This window comes from Ursus maritimus, unplaced genomic scaffold, assembly GCF_017311325.1.
Source record: "Ursus maritimus isolate PB19 unplaced genomic scaffold, ASM1731132v1 scaffold_10, whole genome shotgun sequence".
NCBI lineage: Eukaryota > Metazoa > Chordata > Mammalia > Carnivora > Ursidae > Ursus > Ursus maritimus.
Window position 1 is genome coordinate 63683146 of NW_024423344.1, and position 19853 is coordinate 63702998.

At 38.4% G+C, this 19853-nt stretch overlaps 1 protein-coding gene across 1 annotated transcript in view; it reads left to right on the forward strand.

The window, feature by feature from the left end:
• The window catches only part of GPC6 (glypican 6), a 1044955-nt gene that overhangs the window by 707231 nt on the left and 317871 nt on the right, over window positions 1-19853 (forward strand). Inside the window, exon 4 of the mRNA XM_040623810.1 lies at window positions 95-260. Coding sequence (XP_040479744.1) covers window positions 95-260 — 166 coding nt within the window. The remainder of the gene's footprint in view (window positions 1-94; window positions 261-19853) is intronic.

Below are 19853 nucleotides of genomic sequence, written 5' to 3' on the forward strand. Positions count from 1 at the left end.
CTTCCTCAAGGAGAAAATGAGTTACATCTTTTATTTTTCTCCCTCCCGCCCTTATTTCTGACTTTCTTTTTCTTTTCAATCAATCCATCGGCAGGTCAGCCCGACCCCGGGGTGCATCCGAGCCCTCATGAAGATGCTATACTGCCCGTACTGCCGAGGACTGCCCACGGTGAGACCTTGCAAGAACTACTGCCTCAACGTCATGAAGGGCTGCCTGGCCAATCAGGCTGATCTGGACACCGAATGGAATCTCTTTATAGGTAAGGGGGCGTTCCCGCGGGGCTGTGAAGTCATTACGGTGACGGTGACGTAGATCTCCAACCGAGCTGTGGGCCTGCTGGGCAGCTCCGACCAAGAGGATTAAATACAAAACCAGGAACCAGCTTTTAGCAAACTGTTCACATTATTTTGCATTTTTTCTTCTTTTTCTAAATCAAAAAAAAAAAAAGAAAGAAAAAAAAAAAGAAAGAAAGAAAAGAAAAAAGAAAAGAAAGCCTAGTGTGTTGTAAGAGACGGTCCTGTTAAAGATAGTGCAGGACACCTGTACTGAATTAGCTGATCTGTCTGACAAAGCGGAAAGTACTCTTCCTGAATTTCTGTGAGCTCCTGTGGAAAGGGACAAGTTAGGGAAAGAAAAAAAAAATCTCCTTAAAAACCAATCCACAGCACTGGTTTCTTATTCGTATTACCTCAACGTAGTCACAGATATTAGTAAACAGCTCCTTCCTTAAATGTCCATGATGAAGCTAGCTCAATATTTTTGCTAAAATATGCAAATTTTCTTCCTCCTTCCTTGGAGAAGAATGCTTCCGGCGTTCTATTGCGAAACAGCATTGCTGTCTTTGGAAGGGAGGAGAGAGGGTGGGGAAGAGGCAAGAGAAGGTCTGGGGAGTCAAGGCTCGCGTCTTGAGTTGCAGGAATCGCTCAGGGAGTCGCGCTGTCAAAAGATATTTCCCAAATTGCTATCCAAGGATAAAAGGACAAATTCTACAGGCAGGCTTCTCCCAGGGAAATACACAGGCCTTGAAAGAGTAAATGTGTTTTCTCCCCCCTCTGTCAAATGGCCTTCAAATAAAAGTACTTTCAATTGCATTTACTCCAGTTGTGTGGTGACAGGCAGAGTGGTGCACATCGCGGTGGCATCCGTCAGCTTCAGAGGGCCCTGCATCATTTATGCAAACCTCAAAACCAGACGGCACGCCTAATGCCTTCTCACATCCAAGATTCGGGTAGGAGGGGAGAAAAAGATCTGAGATGTGTTGAAATGGAGCTAAACCTAAGCCCCCCGTGCAAAGATGTGCTTAGGTTACAAGCCTTCGGCTTTGGCTGTGTCACCCACTGGCTAACATGCTATTATGCTTGGGAACGCCAGAGAAAATGGTTTTCAAGTTTTAAAAAAAGATTTGAGAGTGGGTAGATTCAAATGGAACTCATCTAACAAAACCCCAGAAATCATTTCAGAGAGAATAAATTGAAATGCTGTTCTCTCTCCCTTTAGTGGGAGTATAAAATCTGTCTGCATGATCTTGGGTTACTTTATTTGAAAAATGAGGAAGTGTTTAAAAAAGTTAATCATTAAGGTACCCTTCTAAGTCAAACCCGATATGATTCTTTGCTAAGATTTTGGACGGGAGTATGAATTTAAAAATATAAGAATAACTTGATCTTCTAGAATATATATTTAGATTAATTTTGGCAAAGACACTCTATCCAAATAATGCTAATCAAAAAGTACTCTCATCAAAGAATCTAAAAATATTTGCATATTTTAAAACCAGATTAAACCTCATAGCATCCCACTTTGAGTCATACAGATTATTCATACTTTTTGGTTGAAACTACCCGAATTTATAGCACAGTTAAATTGTCTTTGTTCAGCCTGCACCTTATTGATGAAAGTGGGTGCGAGGATTTTGTTACTTAGAGCAGGACATGCTTAAGAATGAGATTATGGGGGCTTTAAATTTATAAGAGCAACAGTGACTTCCTTATTGGCTTTTTCTCCTCAGTGCTGGTTGGCTATTTTAACATAAAACAAATCTTTATACTTGCAATCAATTGGGTTTCCTGGTTGCCAATTAGATGTGACATTGAATGTCTGGAAAGCCATTTCATTTAAAAGCTAAAATTTGAACCCACTGTGTGTTGGACGTACTTTAATGAAAAGGGAACCTTGTGCTTAGCCCTACATTAATATATCTCATACCCTATCTCATGTTTTTTATTAGTCTTAGTGAGAAAAATCCTTCTTCTTTCTTTCTTCTGGTTCTGCCATGGCACTGAGAATGGACCACCAACATAGACTTTTGGAGCAAAATATGTTCTTGCCTAATACTTGTCCCGATGTTAAGTGTTAGTTCGCACATTGATTACATAAATCAGTCAAATATGCCAACTCTGTTTCCTTCACACGTGCATCCAAGATGACAGTGTTACAGGGTTTTCATGAATGCAGCAGGCAAGACCAGGGAGCAAATCAGTAACCCAACAGTAATTGTATAGAAAGCCCTTTCTCTGGTTGGCATCTTAGCCCATCACTCTTGGGCTTCTAGCGTCTTTTCATCAATCCCTTTCCCTGCTGTTGCTGAGTCAGATTCTCCATCTCTGTCTGCTACATTCATGTCCCAGCTTATACATTTTTATGGGTTTTTTTTTTTTATTATGTGCTCATCAAAAATGTTAGCAGCGGCATGCAATCAGTGGTCAATAAAGCAAGAACTGAACTGGTGGCACGTCTCGTGATCTTTGCTACGCCACAAATTAATTGCAAGTGAGTTGTAATTATTTGGAATTCAGTTGTTGTTGGATTTGTCAAAAGAAAGGCAATTCATGGACAAAATGAGATGTTTTAAGTGTTCAGCTAGAAACCCCATTGGCATTCCATTCTCTTCTGAAGTTCCATAGTCTGTCAATTTTTATTTCTTTGTCATCCTAGAAAACAGTCAGCTGTCTACTCAGAATGCAGTTCCATAGTTTTCCTTGAGAAAGTTTAATTCTGTGCCCTACACAGAGTGGGTGTTCAAAAGATTTTTATCAACTAACTATTGTAGGAAAAAGAGCTTTCGATAAAGAGCTTTTCTGGTTTTTTGGAAAAGTTGCTGACGACTTTGAAGGAGATACTGCTAGACCCATTTTAGAGAACATGAAAGTCTCAGTTCATCTCTGCCAGAACTGTCAGCTACTTTCTAGAAGCATGTGGGATTCTCCAGGACCGAGCCCAGCCCAGTCTCAACTTGGGGCACCTAAGTGGATGGGCGTGCTAGGCCACACCCCTGAGGTAGGCAGGCCCCTGGGGATGCAAGCGTGGGGTGCAGTCCGCTCTCACTAGCAGACACTATGCAGTAAGAGAACAGTGTCCTTTGAGGCATTGCCAGGCACTGCTTGGGCGCTTACCCCAGGTGTTGCTGTCAATTCATACAGAGCTGAATCCAGCCCCGCCTTTGAATGTTGCCTGAATGCAAACGCGTTTTCTCAGAAAACGTTTACGTAAATTAAAATTTCCTAAAGGGAAACAGTTTGCGGGCAGAATTCATTTTCAGGAATATCCTGCGGTTATTTTGAGTGTTTGGTGTTGATACCAACACTCCACAGATAAGAGCTGTTCTATTTGACAAGGGGCCATGGTGCAGGTTACACCTAGCTCCTGAGCGCAAAAGTTAAGGCCGAAATTACATTTATGTAGCTGCAGTAAATGGGGCGTCTACTTTAAAATCTCGGCTGTGTGGGACAGCCTCCTCCAAACATCTGGTACCGTCTAAGACTTTATTATAGACTGTGAGTACCAGAGAGAGGAAAAAAAGGATGAGGGGAGGGAAATGCTGATGAGACCAAAGGCAAGAATTTTGTTTGTCCTGTAATATTTTGTATCACTAAAATAGTAGAGGATGTTTACTAATGCAAGTTCAAGACAAACATCGCTGTCGTTCCATAAAAGCAAGACCTGAAAATGTTTGTGTCCTGCCATTGCAGCCTAATATTTTAGGCTATCCCAGTTGGTAAGACCTTAATAATCCTAACCTATTAATTCAACTCACTAGGGTAAAAAAAAAAAATTTCCCCGAGGGTAAAAAATGTATGTGCCTAGCTTCTTACTCAATTGAGTACGTTTCTTACCTTAGGGGAGCTTAATGTAGTTAAATGAGTTATAATCAACAGTGATACAGTGTCAGGAAAATAAAGGCACAGGATGCTAAGTATCTACTGAGCAGGAGGACTTAATCTAGGCTGGGATGTCAGGGAAGCCCTACCTTGCTAGATCTAGAATAGCGAATAAGACTGTACGGAATTAGCGTTGTCAGACATAATTGATGTTGGATAGTCATAACATGTAGAATTGCTGCAATTCTGTAGAGGCCCAGGTATTCATGAGAGCATCCAACATGAAGTCCCAGGTGGGCACTACCCCTGGGCCTGGCCAAGAGCCCTGCTCTGGGTAACATCCATTCATCTTCTGAGATTCATGAAGACAACACGTGTTTCCCGAGAGCCTGGCGTGGGCCTTGTTCTGGTTTCTGCACGAGGCTAGAGCAGACGAGGGCCTGCCTGCTGAGAAGAGGGCTCCCTGTATGTTCTCTGATGGAATCGAGGAAACTGCTAGACAGAGAAATGGAAGGGAATGTCGAAAGAGGCTACTCTATTTTACTTTGTAGGTCTACTCTTTTAATGGAAGTATGACTAATTCAGTAAGTTAAAAAACACGTATCCCTGTTGTTAATGGACTTGTGAGTGCAGGCATGGCAGAAACAAATCAGATAATGAACCTGGTTCCTTCATCGTGACAGCTGCTCTCACATTGTAAATTAGAGCCAGCCGCCAGGAAGCTGTGGTAGGTCAGTCAGATGACTAGTATCGTGTAATAAATGGCCACTTTGGGGCACAAATTACTTTCTTAGGCCCTGAAAGAGTTGTTTGTCCTCAAGGTATTTAGTATGTTCACAACTTTGTGTTGGCGTGTGTTGTTAGAGTAACATTTAGCGTTTCTAGTAAATAAACTTGAGTTCTCTTTTATTAACTACACAGGACTGTGTGATGTTGCATTTGAGCAGGATATAAAGTAAACACAAAGAACTATTTCAGACATTTGTCTGAGATGCTCCTCTTTTGCAGACTTTCTTAAGCATGAAATTCTATAATATAAATGTGATAAATTTTTTAGTTAAAAAGAATTCCACAGTAAATACTGTATGACTGTAGCTGATAGATCCGGAAATGCCATGTTTGAGAAACCTCTAGACCCAAAACATAGGAAATCATTTCCTTTCAACCAAAGAAAAAGAAAAGTTTAAGAATTATATTTAGCAGCAAGCTTCCAGGTTTCTTGGTCTCCACTTTGTATAAGACAAGAGCCTACTCACTAATACAGGCTAGAAACACAACTCTTACATTGAGGAACAAAAGCCAAAGCAGTTATTTTAGAATCTGATCTCACCGTTAGCTACAGAACTTGCTTTTGCCCTTGTGCATTCCTAGAAGCACCAAGAGGGATTTAAAAAAAAAAAAAAAAAAAAAAAACACTTTATTTTCTATCAGTTGAAATCTAACCCCGCCCAACTCCCTGCCTTCCTTTTACACTCATTGATCGGTATTTCTTGTTTCTCATGGACATTTATCATATGCTGTGTTCTCTCTGTAATGCTAGCAGAATGCACAAGCAGTACTAACTACTCGGTGAGAGGAAAAAAAAAAAAAAAGCAAGCAAGAAAACAGTTGGCTGGTACCCAGCAGCCTTTCATGAGCTACATTTGCTATCAATTTCCCATGTTTGGAGAATGGTTTACTTCTGAACTCTGCGTATGTGGAAGTATTTTTATGTGGTGCCGTTGGGTTAATGCCCTAAGGGTGGTATAATGTCAGAGGCTGTTCCGCAAACACAGAGGCAGGCGTTTCCTCACCTCTGAATGCTTACTAATGTTCTTCTTGGGGCAACAACTCAAGGGATTCATGGGCCTGCAATTTCTGTTCTGCATCAGGCAGATTTTCCCATGGATCAAAGCAGGCAAAGCACATCAATCTTAAAATTATTTGGTGCAATAGACAAGTGGTCATTCAAAGGTGCATGTGTATTTCCTTTGCCCCCGGGGCCAACTCTTGTACGAACATCGATTCCCGTTCCCACATATTCGACTCCTATACAGTTTATAATTACTGATGACTGCAAATATGATATGCTGAGCTAGACTCTCAAGTTGGAATCCATGGTGCTATCAATTATCACACCAACCAATGGCCTGTAACAAGACATACCTATTTTTGTAAGTAGAACATTGTTTAGGCCACAAGATGTTCCATTTATAATAGGAAGTTCACTGAAATACCTCTTATGCCTTATTAAGCTCTCCAATTTCTATGAGAACCAGCAACAGAAGGATTTAGTTTAGCAGGAGAAAGCAGACCATATCGCCGATGATGAGAATTGCCTTTGTATTGGGGATTTTGCTTCTAATTTACACTTCAACTCAAGTGTTTTCTATAGGTAAATGGTTTAATGTGATAATTATATCCAAAGGACCTTGTTTTTAATGACTGACATCTGATTTAAATAAATTGTGATCATTTTGACTGTTATGTCTCAACTTTAAGCTAAAACACAGGATGTCTGGCTTTTGGCATGCCAAGAGAAAATATTTGATGACTCCTTAGAATGGAATTGAATGAATTCCAAAAGGCCCAGAAACCCAAATAAAATTCAAACACTATGAACATTAGTGTGATGACTTTGTTAGCAGTTTCAATTCCAGGAAACAAGAGTAGCATGAGGTAGAAGAAATCGTTGTGTTGTAGAAACCAAAAAAATAAGAAATATAAATACAACTAAATAAGTGGATTGTTAAAGAAAGCATTCAACTATGTGACTATTCACAAACAGCAAACTTATAACAAGTCCCAGGGCTACCATAACCAAAAAGTCTTTCATGCGGTGACTGATTTAATAGAATAAAGGAAAGGGTTACCTTCTGAGGCATTTAAATCACTGTAAAAGTCCTGATTAGCAGCCAAAGTGAAAATCTTTATTTTAACCCAAATAATAAATCCTGTGTGATGTTGCAATGCTCTGTTAAATGTCTTAATAATAGTAGTGTTGGGCGCCTGGGTGGCTCAGTCAGTTAAGCATCTGCCTTCAGCTCAGGACATGATCCCAGGGTGTTGATATCGAGTCCCACATAGCATCTAGCTCCCTGCTCAGGGGGAAGTCTGCTTCTCCCTCGCCCTCTCCCTGCCCCTCCCCCCACCACTCGTGCACTCTTTCTCTCTCTCTCTCTCTCTCTCAAATAAAAAATAAAAATCTTTAAAATAAAAAAATAGTAGTGTTAATGAAGGTACTTAGATTTCTTTTCCCGTAAACATAACATTTACCTTTATGTATGTATTTATAATTAAATATATGTATGCATCTATCTATCTATAGATAGATCTTCCGATTGATCTGAAAGCTCCTTTAATTCATGATTGTCTCAGGAATAGAACTGCTGATCATGTCTTTATGTTTGAGTCATTTTTGAAATTAGTTTTAATTTTCCTCAGGCTTGTCTCTATAACAATTATAGAGACTTTTAGAATCTTATTATCTTCATCTTGTTGTCTTTGTGGCTTGTTTATAATGAACAACCCTCCAAGGAACCAGGGGTGGAAGCCAGGTTAAAAGAGATGGCCCCATGAATTATTCTGATGGTTAAAGGCATGTTTTCATTGGTTACTCTAGAGGGGAAATAGATATAAACGTCCTTGGGAGTAATTTAAACTTTGAGAACCTTCATGATATATGAAAACTTTGAGCTTATAATTCATTTAAAAATATCATGCCTACAGATACTTGGTAAGGTAGCCAGGAGAGAATTTAAATTAAAATAGAGCATGAAATATTCCTTGTCCTTCAAATAATAGCTTATATATAAATCCCACATAAAAAAAGATATGTCCTCAATTTTTTTTCTTTGCATGGATTTAAATAATTTGCTACGCTAAGAATGTTCTTTATTATAACCTCTGAAGAAGTGAAAATTGCAAAAAGAAATGAAAACAAGTCATTGAATATATGACATTACACGAAGAAGGGATGCATCTCTATGTATCACATTTTTATTCTTTAAGGTTCAAGATCTTCTAGAAAGATAACACAGATACTTAAATGTCAAAAAAGTCAGTGAGTGTTCACTACTAAAAGCTCAATGCTTAGGAGATGAACCAAAATAATGAGAGGCCTAAGAATACTGTCCAACGGCCATGAATAAGTTAGTGGATGTGAGGAACCTTGGGATATAACAAGGATCGCCAGAGCTGATGTGGTTTTCAGATTGACTCAATGAGAAACTGACCCTGCCCTATCTCAGCCCTGCATCTATCTCTCTGGTACTTTCACATGAGCTCGAAGTCTTTTCTTCCAGGGAAGCAGGACCGTGTTTCCATAAGACAATTCATTGACTTCAATAGGAAGAGTACTCTCAAAATCTCCAACCATCAACTGCTGGTGAAAGCTGTTAGAAGCCCCTGATATTATCACTTGTGCACGTGTCTCTATGGTTTTCCAAATTCAATGTCCTTGATTATTGTTAGATTAGTTCCTTATTTTTAAAATAGTTTAGTGTTCCAAACTCCTCAGTGTTGTGTTCCAAACTCTTCTGTGTTGACATAGTCATAGAAACATATTCTATAGTCCAAAATCTATGGGTAATACCCAACCAGATGAGAGAACTGAAAGTGTCAGTAGTCCTAGGAATGTTAGGAATAATTCTACAAATACCAATACTCAGTGCATTTTGAGGGTATGGATCATACGTAGGAGCTGACTTCTAGAAGGTAATTCCATAAAGTGAAATACATATGTTCCTTCATTAATCAGCCTTGTAGTACTTTTTATTGAATCGCTATGTCTATTGAATAAAGTATTTGGCAAGTTCTTGGTGACCCAATTTAATATGTGCCTACTACTGCCTTTATCGGCTGAAGATCCAGATATGTGTTTCCCGAGGTTATCCATGAGAGAATGTTTAAATGTGTCTTGCTACTCAATTACAATCATAGTATCCAAATTCTAAAACTTTGAGAGAGTTGTAAGAACCTTTGTTCGCTATGGTTCTGAGTTCCATCCAGAGAACATTGTATCCATAGCGATAATAGCTAACAGCGATTGGACACTTGCTTTACACCAGGCAGTATTGTAATCACTTTACATTTTTCATCCTTAAAACAATCCTATGAAGTAGTTAATATTATGATCCCCACTGTACAGATGGGAAAACTGAGGCCAGATAAGTTAAGTGACGTCTTCAAGGTCATACAACTTACAAATTGCAATGCCAGGATTTGGCTTTAGAGCCCAGATTCATAACCATGCACAAATTAATTCCTACTAAGTGTTTAGGAAGTAACCCTTAGTCTCTGGCTGCATAGGTTGATGGGGTTATGTTGAAAGAAATAGAGTATTGCCAGCACTGTCTAATATAATCTTCTGTAACGATGGAAATTGTTCTGTGTATTGTCCCAGATAGTAGCCACTAGCCACATGTGGCTATTGAGCACTAGAAATGTATCTAGTGAGACTAAAAAACTGAGTTTTTACTTTATTTAATTTTAAGTAATCTAAATTTAGTCACATGTGACCATTGAGCATCTAATATATGGCTAGTGTTTCTGAGGAGCTAAATTTTTCATTTATTTTTAATTAATTTACATTTTAATCATTATATATGGCTAGCAGCTACTGTGCTGGCCACTTCAGGTTTAGACCATTAAAACACCTAAAATGTCCATGACATGGTGCAGCATCTGAATATGTCCGATTATCTTCAAAAGTTAGTTATTAGAGGCCTTCTTGGTGCTTAGATCTAGACTATGCATATGGTAGACGTAAAAGAAATAAAAACTGTACCACCCAATCCTGGGAAATTATAATTTTCCAAAGAGATGAAATGCGTATTTTCAAAGTGGGAGCTTGGTTAAGTAAAGACAACATAGTTAAGAGCAGTAGTCTTTGAATCGCTGTGTGAGCTCAAATCCTGACTTCACCTTTTTTTAAATTTAAATTCTATTAGCCAACATATAGTAGAGCATGTTTTTGATGTAGTATTCAATGATTCATTAGTTGTGTATAACACCCAGTGCTCATCACATCACATGCCCATCACCCAGTTACCCCATCACCCCACCCACCTCCATTTCTGCAACCCTCAGTTTGTTACCATTTATTACCTGTGTGTTACGTGAGCAAAATTATTTAACCTTCATACGTCTCACTTTTCTCATCAATAAACTGGAGATAATAGTACCTCTTAGATTGTGGGGATTAAACTAGATAATGCATGTAAATCTGAGGGGTTGAGATGTGTCCACAGAGATAGCACTGAAGGAGAAGCACTATGGTTCCCTATTCAGGTGAATAAACTGTGACGGTATGAAGAAAATAGAAAGTAGAAAGCAGGGGCACCTAGGTGGCTCCGTTTGTTAAGCATCCAGACCTTGGTTTCAGCTCAGGTCATGATCTCAGTGTCCTGAGATCGAGCCCTGCATCAGGCTCTGTGCTCAGTGTGGAATCTGCCTCTCCCTCTCCCTCTGCTTCTCCCCCTGCTCATTCTCTCTCTCTCTCTCTCTCATAAATAAATAAAATCTTAAAAAAATATTAGAGAAAGTAGAAAGATGGGGGAGAACATCCGGTACCGGAAACACACAGAAGAGATAACAAGGGTGGGCTGAAAACCACAGGACAATAATCATAGGAGAGGTAATCAGTAAGAACTGAAGGTAAAGATTAGAGGAAGTGCATTGCATCAAGCTAGCTTCTTCTTATCCCTGCTCTGGATTTACCTGAATTCCTGGGAGATGAGACTCATCCAGTAGAGATGAACTGGCCCTTGCTCAAGTGAATAAGCGCTTGATGAGACCAGGTTCAGAAAAGAGTAGTATGGGGGCGCCTGAGTGGCACAGCGGTTAAGTGTCTGCCTTCGGCTCGGGGCGTGATCCCGGCGTTATGGGATCGAGGCCCACATCAGGCTCCTCTGCTATGAGCCTGCTTCTTCCTCTCCCACTCCCCCTGCTTGTGTTCCCTCTCTCGCTGGCTGTCTCTGTCTCTGTGGAATAAATAAATAAAATCTTTAAAAAAAGAAAAAAAAGAAAAGAAAAGAGTAGTATGTAAGTTAGAATAAGCATGATGTGCTCAGGCACTTCTGAGGAGACCGACTGAAAAAAAGTACTTGCTGGTGTGTCCTGGGAGGTAAGATTGGTCAGGATTGGACTGCTTATGCTTTGAAAGGCAGGCCAAATAGTTGAGTTTCTCTTGTCTTGTAGGCAATGACAAGTCACAGGGTATTTTTTATTTGGAGATGAGCGGAATCTAAGTAGCAATTTGGCAGCCAAGTAAAGGATGGATTCTAGTGGTCGAGTGGCTGGTGGTAGAGACAGGAAGGGTTATCTCAGCATGAAAGCAGAAAAGAAGAAAGGAAGACAGCACTCATGGCAGAGCTGGAGATAAAAATTTATAGGACTTCATGCCTTAATATCGGTGACCAGGTGTAGAGGGCAAGAAAAGAGACACATCAGATATGACTGAGATAAGCACACGCAAGAAAGATGGTACTGTCAGCAAATACAGAAGCCAGTTTGGGGTATGGCAAACATCGATTTCTTCAATCTGTTTACGGTTTGTTGGATCTGAGAAACAGTGGTACCAAAAAATGGGAATGTCCAATTGGATGCTGAAAATAGTAGTGTTCTAGTAGTGTTCATGAAACAGGAGCTGGGGGTGCCAAGAACCATTGGAGGGTTTCCACGGCCCAAACGGTTCTGTGGCCAACTTCCCTAATCAACTCCAACAGATTGTGCCCAGAATCTTCTCTCCTGGGTACCACACGGGTGCCTGGATGTTCCTTTTCTGTGAAATTCTACTGCCTTTACCTCTAGATGTTAAATATTTAACAGCCTGCTCATCAATATGCATTCTCTGAATGAGCCTCTATCTATAATCCCCAACCTCTTTAATTAAGTGTAGTTAGAATGTCAACTGTACAAATATGAGAATGCTTCACATAATGATTCAGCGGAGACAGGACCAGATTGCTCCCCCAAATATATTTTCTCAAGATTCAGGAACCCCTGGTTGGTCATATGTATCACGCACATCGACATTTTATAATTGCAGTCAATCCAAGAGGAAATTTATTTTCTATTGGCTTTGGCTTTTGCAATCCTCAATGCATGAAATCTAGGATTACTTTGTTCATTTCTGGCCACTGCCAAGTTCTGAATTTCAAGTTGAGGCATGAAATTTGTTAATTTTATTAAAAAACTTGCCCCAGGGTATTCATTTTCTTCACTGGCAAGGATGCCATGTATCGGAGAGCATTGCCTGACTTCATTGCCTGCCTTGGGGCACCACTGTCTCCAACGAAAACTTCACATGCGAGGACCAGTGTAATCTATTCGTTGGTTTCTGAACATGGAGTCCGCCCCCCAAGGAGCAAGACAAGCATACATAGCATAGCTTTTGCAATGCAACATTGCGAGGAGCAGTGAGATTTTTGTTTTGAATCCCATATTGCCGAGTTACTGATTTAAGAATGCCCTAGAGTATAAATTATTTCTCTAAACCTCTATGGTGACTTTTGTCAAATGCCTTCTGCTTAGCCCATTAAAGGGGAAAACCATGAAATATTATTTGATTTGTAACCCAAGAAAATGCCCTAAAACCACCTGTCCCTCTTTGGAAAGCTGCCAGAACAAAGTGAGAGGAAAGGTCGAGGCTGAGAACAATAATTTGAGGTTGCTGCAGGTGGCTCCGATCACACGTGGAGCCTGTGGGCTGCATTCAGGCTTCTAGTCTCTTCGGGAGGATTTACATTTATTTTTCTTAACCCACCTGGGAGTCCTGGGTTTTGAGATCAACATTTCAAATAGTTTAATAGTGGCCATGCAACATTTTAAAAATAAAATCTGACAGTGAATTGTGTTGAATAGTTATTGCATTTCCTTTGAATTCCATTTGGAGAAGTTAGTTTCAGGATACATTTAATTTCCATGTGGAATTGGTAGATATTAAATTCCATTTCTCCTGAGTGCCTCGGGATTTTTAAAAGATCGTTTTAATTCTGCGTGCCATGCATCGATTCCCATCCATGATCTGTGATCACCGGGCATCGGCTTGCTTGTGTGCATCACGCACTTGGTAAATCAGCCTTTCAAATGTAAGACAAGAGAAGTTTAATTTCAAGCTGCACCCAGGCATTTTTTTAAGATGCAGAAGTTCATAGTTTGGAAGTGCAAAATGATGAAGAGTAAGCCTCAATTGACAAATTGATTAAAAGATAAAAATCAAATTCTTTAATCGGAAATTTCTGACCTGGCAGAGAAACAGCCACTTGAGAGCCACTGTGGTGTTTTAGGAAGGTGCCTGTGATCGTCTCTGATAAATCTGTGTCCATTTATAACAGAAAAATGACAGTAATCTGTGCTAATTGAGAGAATAAGGACGCCAGCATCGAATTATTGCCTGCTGGAAGACATTCGGAGACTTATGTTAAGATTTAGGTTTGACTTTTTATTGAGTACCTATTGTCTGCCAGGGAATATCATATATGATATTTTTATGCTTTAAGAAATAAGAATGAGTTGTAATTGGTATGTCATTTTTGCTTACAGTGTTCCTCTATTTCATTTAAATATCTTAAGATTCTCCCAAACATGCACAATTTTTGTTGATCATTTGAAGAGATAATTTCAGCCAAGCCCTTACCTGAATGAATAAAATTGCAAATTAGAGGATACTTACTTTCCAGGAGTTTAATATATGTGCATTAAACTTGAAATACAGGTTTTATATCCAAAGGACTATGATAAAAAAAAAATAGCGTTACAATCTCCAGTCTTGATCTGCTTGAAATCAAATTGCATTTTAATGCTTCTTTGAAACAATTTTTGACTTATATAGAAAAGTTGCAAAAATAGTACAGAGTTCACATATACTACCCTTTACTCAGCTTATCCTAATGTTAACAACATACATACGTAAGCATAATACAACAATGAAAACCAGGAAATTAGCATTGATGTAATGTTATTAACTAGAGTACAGGCCTTATTCTAATTTCACTAGTTTATCGTTTTCATATTTCAGGATCCAATTAGGATCCTACATGTATTTGTATGTTTTATCTCCTTAGTCTCCTTCAATCTGTGACGATTTCTTAATTTACCTTATCTATTGTGACCTTTACACTCTTGAACTCGTCAGTTCTTCTGCAGAGTGTTTTCAATTTGGATTTGCCCGATGTTCTCTCATGATTAGATCAAGGTTCTGCATCGGGCAAGAATATTACAGAAATGATATTGTGTCCTTCTTACGGATCATAGTAGAGTGTATCTTGCAGCATCGGCTGGGTTTTTCCACGGTGAAGTTACTATTTTTTCTTTTTATTGATAATACGTATCTCAGAGGAGACACTTGAAGTCTGTACTAATATCCTGCGTTTCCTCACTTTTGGCCACTGATGTGACTTTCACATCCGTAAGAGGATCTTGCCTCCAGTAGTGTTACTGGAGCGTTTGCAAAATGGCCACCTTGTATTTCTCTTTCCTTCTCTATGTATTAGCTGGAATCTTTCCAAAAACTGGACTTGTTTTTCCCTCTCCCAACTACTTATTTATTCAATTATTTATTTATATCAGTATGAACTCCTGGATATTTATTTTATTCTATGGGTAGAAGCCAATAGTATTATTTTCTGTGGTGCTCAAATTGTTCCAGTTTGTATATTGGGCTCTCCTTGCAGTTGGATCCTGTATTGTCCTGACATGCTCCCCCTCCTTTTTTGAGCCTTTCTTTGTGTTTGCCATCACAAGTTGTCCCATAATTTTCCTTATTCCAGTCCTGGAATCAACCTCTTCTCCAAGGAGCACCCATTCCTTTTACTGAAGAATGATATTAGAAACCAAGATCTGGACCCTGGATGTGCTCATTGCTGCTGGGGTGTCACTGCTGTTAAAGCCTTTCTGGAGCACTGAGGTGGCTCAGTTGCTTGGGCCTCTGACTTGATTTCAGCTCAAGTTGTGATCTCTGGGTTGTGGGATCAAGCCCCACATTGGGCTCTGCCATCAACGCAGAGTCTGCTTGTTCCTCTCCTCCCTCCCTCTCTCTCACTGTCTCTCTCTCATACAAATGGATATATAAAATCTTTTTAAAAATTTAAAAAATAAACCCTTTCTGTGTACAGAGCTAGGATGGTTAGATAGATAGAGATAGAGATATATAGATATATATTCTATTCTCCACATGTGCATTTTTGCATATGTTTGTTTATTTTTTTATGTTTATTTGTCTATCTCTCCACCTCCTCACCTACAATAGATACATATACTGGAGTTCATACTGATTCCTGTTCAACACCACAAAGTTCATTCTAGCTTCTTTCTTTCTTTGTAAGTTCTGTCTCCAACAGTGAGAAACCTAGCTCTCATGATCTTTGATATGTTAACGTATTTGCCCGACCCTAGTATATACCTAAGTTAGAGTTCCTAACTCAAAACTCTTTAAGAAACATATCTACTACCTAGAGTACAGTATTTGTATAAGTTCTTTTTGTCTTTACAGGATCCAGTCAAAATGCAGTTTTTCAAAGTTATTTCAATAATTTTCTTCCCTGTCTTCCTGAAAGCGATCGTATTATTTATTGGTCACAGAATGAGTTTTACTTGGTATAGTTTATATTTCATGTATTTTCTTTTACATCATTTCTTTCAATTCTTTCATTATTTGGAGGTAGAATGTGAAACCTTATTGTAGTCCCAAAACTATACACAAAATTTATATTCTGAAAAGTTTCTATACTGACCCATGACCACCCCCCTTCTTCACATCCCATTCCCACCCACCATTTGTAGGTTGATCAATCCACTCAATTTCTGGTTTGTCTTTTCTGTGCATCTTTTGCATGAATGAGCAGTTATCTGTGTGTTTTCTTATATCTCCTTTTTTCTTACATAAAGGGTGGCGTCCTATACTCTTTTACACATGCTGTTTTTACGTAATTGTGGGAATCATTCCAGATCAGTCCATAGAGATCCCCCTCCTTTTCTGCAGCTGCATATCACTGCCTTGTCTGGAAGTACCTTTTGCTATTGCAAATGATGCTACAATGATTAACTTAGTGCATATGTATTTTTGGAGGTGTATCTTCTGGGTGGATTCCAAGAAGTAGGATTGGGAGTCAAATTGTAAGTGCATACGTGGTTTGATTAGCTATTGCCCATTTTCCTCCTGAAGGTTTGTTTGTACCAATTTGCATTCCCACCTGCCATTAGTGTGAATGTTTCTTTCCCTGTAGCCTCACCAACAGAATATGTTGTCATACTTTTTTATTTTTGTCAGTCTGATAGGTAAGAAATTCTATCAAATTATTTTTTTACTATCAAATTTTTTTAAATTTTTTCTCTTATTTTGATACTGTTTAACAGGATAAATTAACAACTTTATTCACTCATCCTGAGTATCACAGGAGAATTTTTTGTTTACTAGTATATTCTTATTAAGATAACTCAAAAAACACTCTAACAGGTCAAATATGAGTGAGATATATGTTAACTGATGAATAAATAGAGCAGATTTATTCTTTAATAATATTTTTTTAACATTAGGAAAACATTTTTATTGTTCCCTGAACTCTCATAATGTATCTGGACTTCATCACAAATGATTTCCTGTAGTAGAATGCTGAGAAATAAGTATGAACATATGAAGAGGACTGTAATTACTGCAATTATGGAAAAGTAATTTACTGGCTTTATAAATTCAACAGATTTCAAATAGAGTGGATAGGCCATCAAAAGCAAGCAGGATATTGAAAATAAATATTTTGGGAGCTAGGAAATTGCTGGTTAAATGCACATACCAAATGTAAATGCTTTGTTAACATTTATATAATTTAGTTTCTTAAAACTAGAAACCATCAGGGTTTATTTTTACTTAAAAAAATCAAATAGATGCTAAGGTGATCAAGTGTTTGCAGACATCATTCTCCCTCTTGTCCATCTGGTAGATATGAGACACCTAAAAAAAAGTTTCGTTTTGTGATAATTGGCTTAAATTAAGCAAAAAACAAAACAAAAAAACTTACAGAATTCTTCTTAAAGTTAGAAATGTTAGAGCCCATTTGGGAATGAATTATTGTGGAATATGGGAAAAATATTTAAAAGAGGTAGGGAGCAGAATAGAAGGGAAAGGTCATGGACCTTCATTCAAAAGAGACCTCCGGTGTAGCCCCTTTGTCCACCTGTTAGTTGCATAGTAACCTGCAGCCACCAGCATTCATAGGGTCTTATACTAAAAGTAGGTGGTTTTCCAAGCAAATAGCCCTATCATGAAATATGCCCATTTGCTCCCATCTGTTCAAGCAAAACCTCCAATAGCAGGCCCTGTAAGTTTCAGAAGGGGATATCTATAACATTAATTATGATGTTAAAGACAGTAAGTTCTTTTGCATTTTTTAAAATCACCGAAACAATTCCAAAAGACAGATGAAATTATTGTCCCCATTTTAGAAAGCAGGAAAGTGAGCCTCAGAGAACTCAAGGTCATGCTGCCATTAAGTGGTGAAGCTAGTGTCTCATGCTGGGTTTGTCCAAAGCAAAGCCCATGTTTTAACCTGGAGGCTACAACATCCCTCCACTGTCCTCCACTCTACTCCACCCAGAGGGCTGCCAAAGAAAATCGATCTGCTGTGAACCACAGACCTAGCATAACTAATCTCCAGGTCTCATCCATGGCAATAACAGGGAACTCGCTTTTTTTTCTTCTTTTTTTTTTTTTTTTTTTGGATCTTGATCAAAAAATATTTCTAAATCGTTACACACAGCTCACTCATTCATCTTGAATAAGATGTGTTTCTGAATTGTAACACTGAATCCTGGGCCATATTGCTTTGAATGTGTATAGAATTGTCTTTACAAAATGGTATTTCATACTCTTACCAGCCATCTACAGTGAGGTCTTAGAAGAATCCTCTGCATTGAGCCCACTATTGAACTTCTGTGGAGATGCCCTGGAGAGAGCACCCCACCAGGATCCCCTTGAACTGACTCGGAACAGAGTCAAGAAAAGCTAGTTCCCAAGCAACTCATTTGATTTAATATCATGGAAAATATAAGTATCGTGAACAGAAACGTTTCCGAGATTCCTTTGACCCATTGACTGTCAGAAGGCAGCCCACTGTTATTCCTTATAATGTGAAACTTTTATGATTGTACCTTATCCTGGAGTCCTCTCATTTTTCACTTTTTTGAATTTCTCTTTTATTTATGTTCTTTTCCTGTGTGTCAGTGTCTATATGCCATGTAATTCCAGTTTTTAATGAGGTTAAATTTAAATAAACTTGCTCTACATGCCGCTGGGCATGTTACTTAAGATTTCTGATTCTTAGTCTCATTCGCTGTAAGGTGCTTGCCTTTCTTAGTTGTTGGAATTAAAAGTAGTGTGTGTGAAATATATAACTATAATACAACTTTGAGATGAATAGGAATTATGGGTAGCCACCCCTGAGAAGTTTAAGGATTGTACTTGTTAAAAACAAGTTTGAAGGTGAGAAAGAAACTTAAAATCTGTATATATATAATATATATATAAAATATATAATATAATATATATATAATTCTTAATTATATTATCAATAATTTGATATTAATTTGATGATACTATAATGTCATCGATTTAAATACTATTAATGATTGCAGAAGTCTAATTAGGAACTCGAGTACCAGTTCCTATATTTCCAAGTACCCAACAGGTCCACCTTAGTATGCCATTGAATATTTTTCAAATGTAGTGTTATTCTTGGATAATGATAAGGGATAATAAAAATGAGGAAACTGCACTAAAAATTGCTAAAACCACAAATTGCCAAATTAAATTATTACCAAATTAAATATTACCAAATATTACCAATATACCAATAATACTAATTAAATATTAACAAATTATTTGAATACAGTGCTCTTCCCAGTGCTCCGACATATGGATGAAAGGAATACAGCAGGATCTCTGCCTATTAATCCAAACCCATTTGTTGAATGCACTGAGTACAGAATAGTTCACTGCCTCAAATCACTGATACCCTTTTCCCTTTCTATTCTCAAGTCCAGAGAGTAAGCGAGCTTCTGAGTTTTTGTGCTTGGCCAAATCACAGCATCTGACTCTAAATTCACAATTGATAGATAATCCCCAAATTTAGTTAAAGCATTTTTGAAATAAATATTTATTTCACAGATTTTTTTTTAAACACAAACGAAGTAACACTGCTGAGAAGATGTCAAGTTTTATCTCTGGAAAAGTGGGCAATTCGTTGTTGTTTGTTTGTTTTTTGGTTAGACTTACCTGTAGGAAAAGAAGAAAGGTGCAAGAGCAGTGGAAAAGAGACTATTAATGAGTGCAGAAAGGAAAAGGTGAGGAGCGCTTCCACACCTTCAGGCCTAAGAATGTGCAAAGGGCCTGTGACCAGAAAACAGATAATATTGAGTGCAAGAATGAAGGGTTGTAAATGTATTTTTGCAGTCCTGGAAAGAGCCATAAGAATGAAATGGCGGTGTCAAAAATGGCAGTTGATTAAGAAATGGCATTGGTTTTTCCATAGAACTAGAGGCACAGAAATTAGAAACCGGCTAAAGGATGTTCGTGTTGGGTGACACAGGAAAAGCCTGACTTGCAAGTCAAAAGGTAGAAAGGAAATAAGTTTAGGATGAGTAGCGAGTGCCTTTTGGCTTCCTCTCTGAGGAATATTAACCTGTCAGCTTCCAAATTAATCATTAATTTATTAAAGCGTTAGCCATTGCCTCTATGCCTGGCACTAGGCTAGATGCTGTGGGACCAAGGGAGAAAAAAAAGG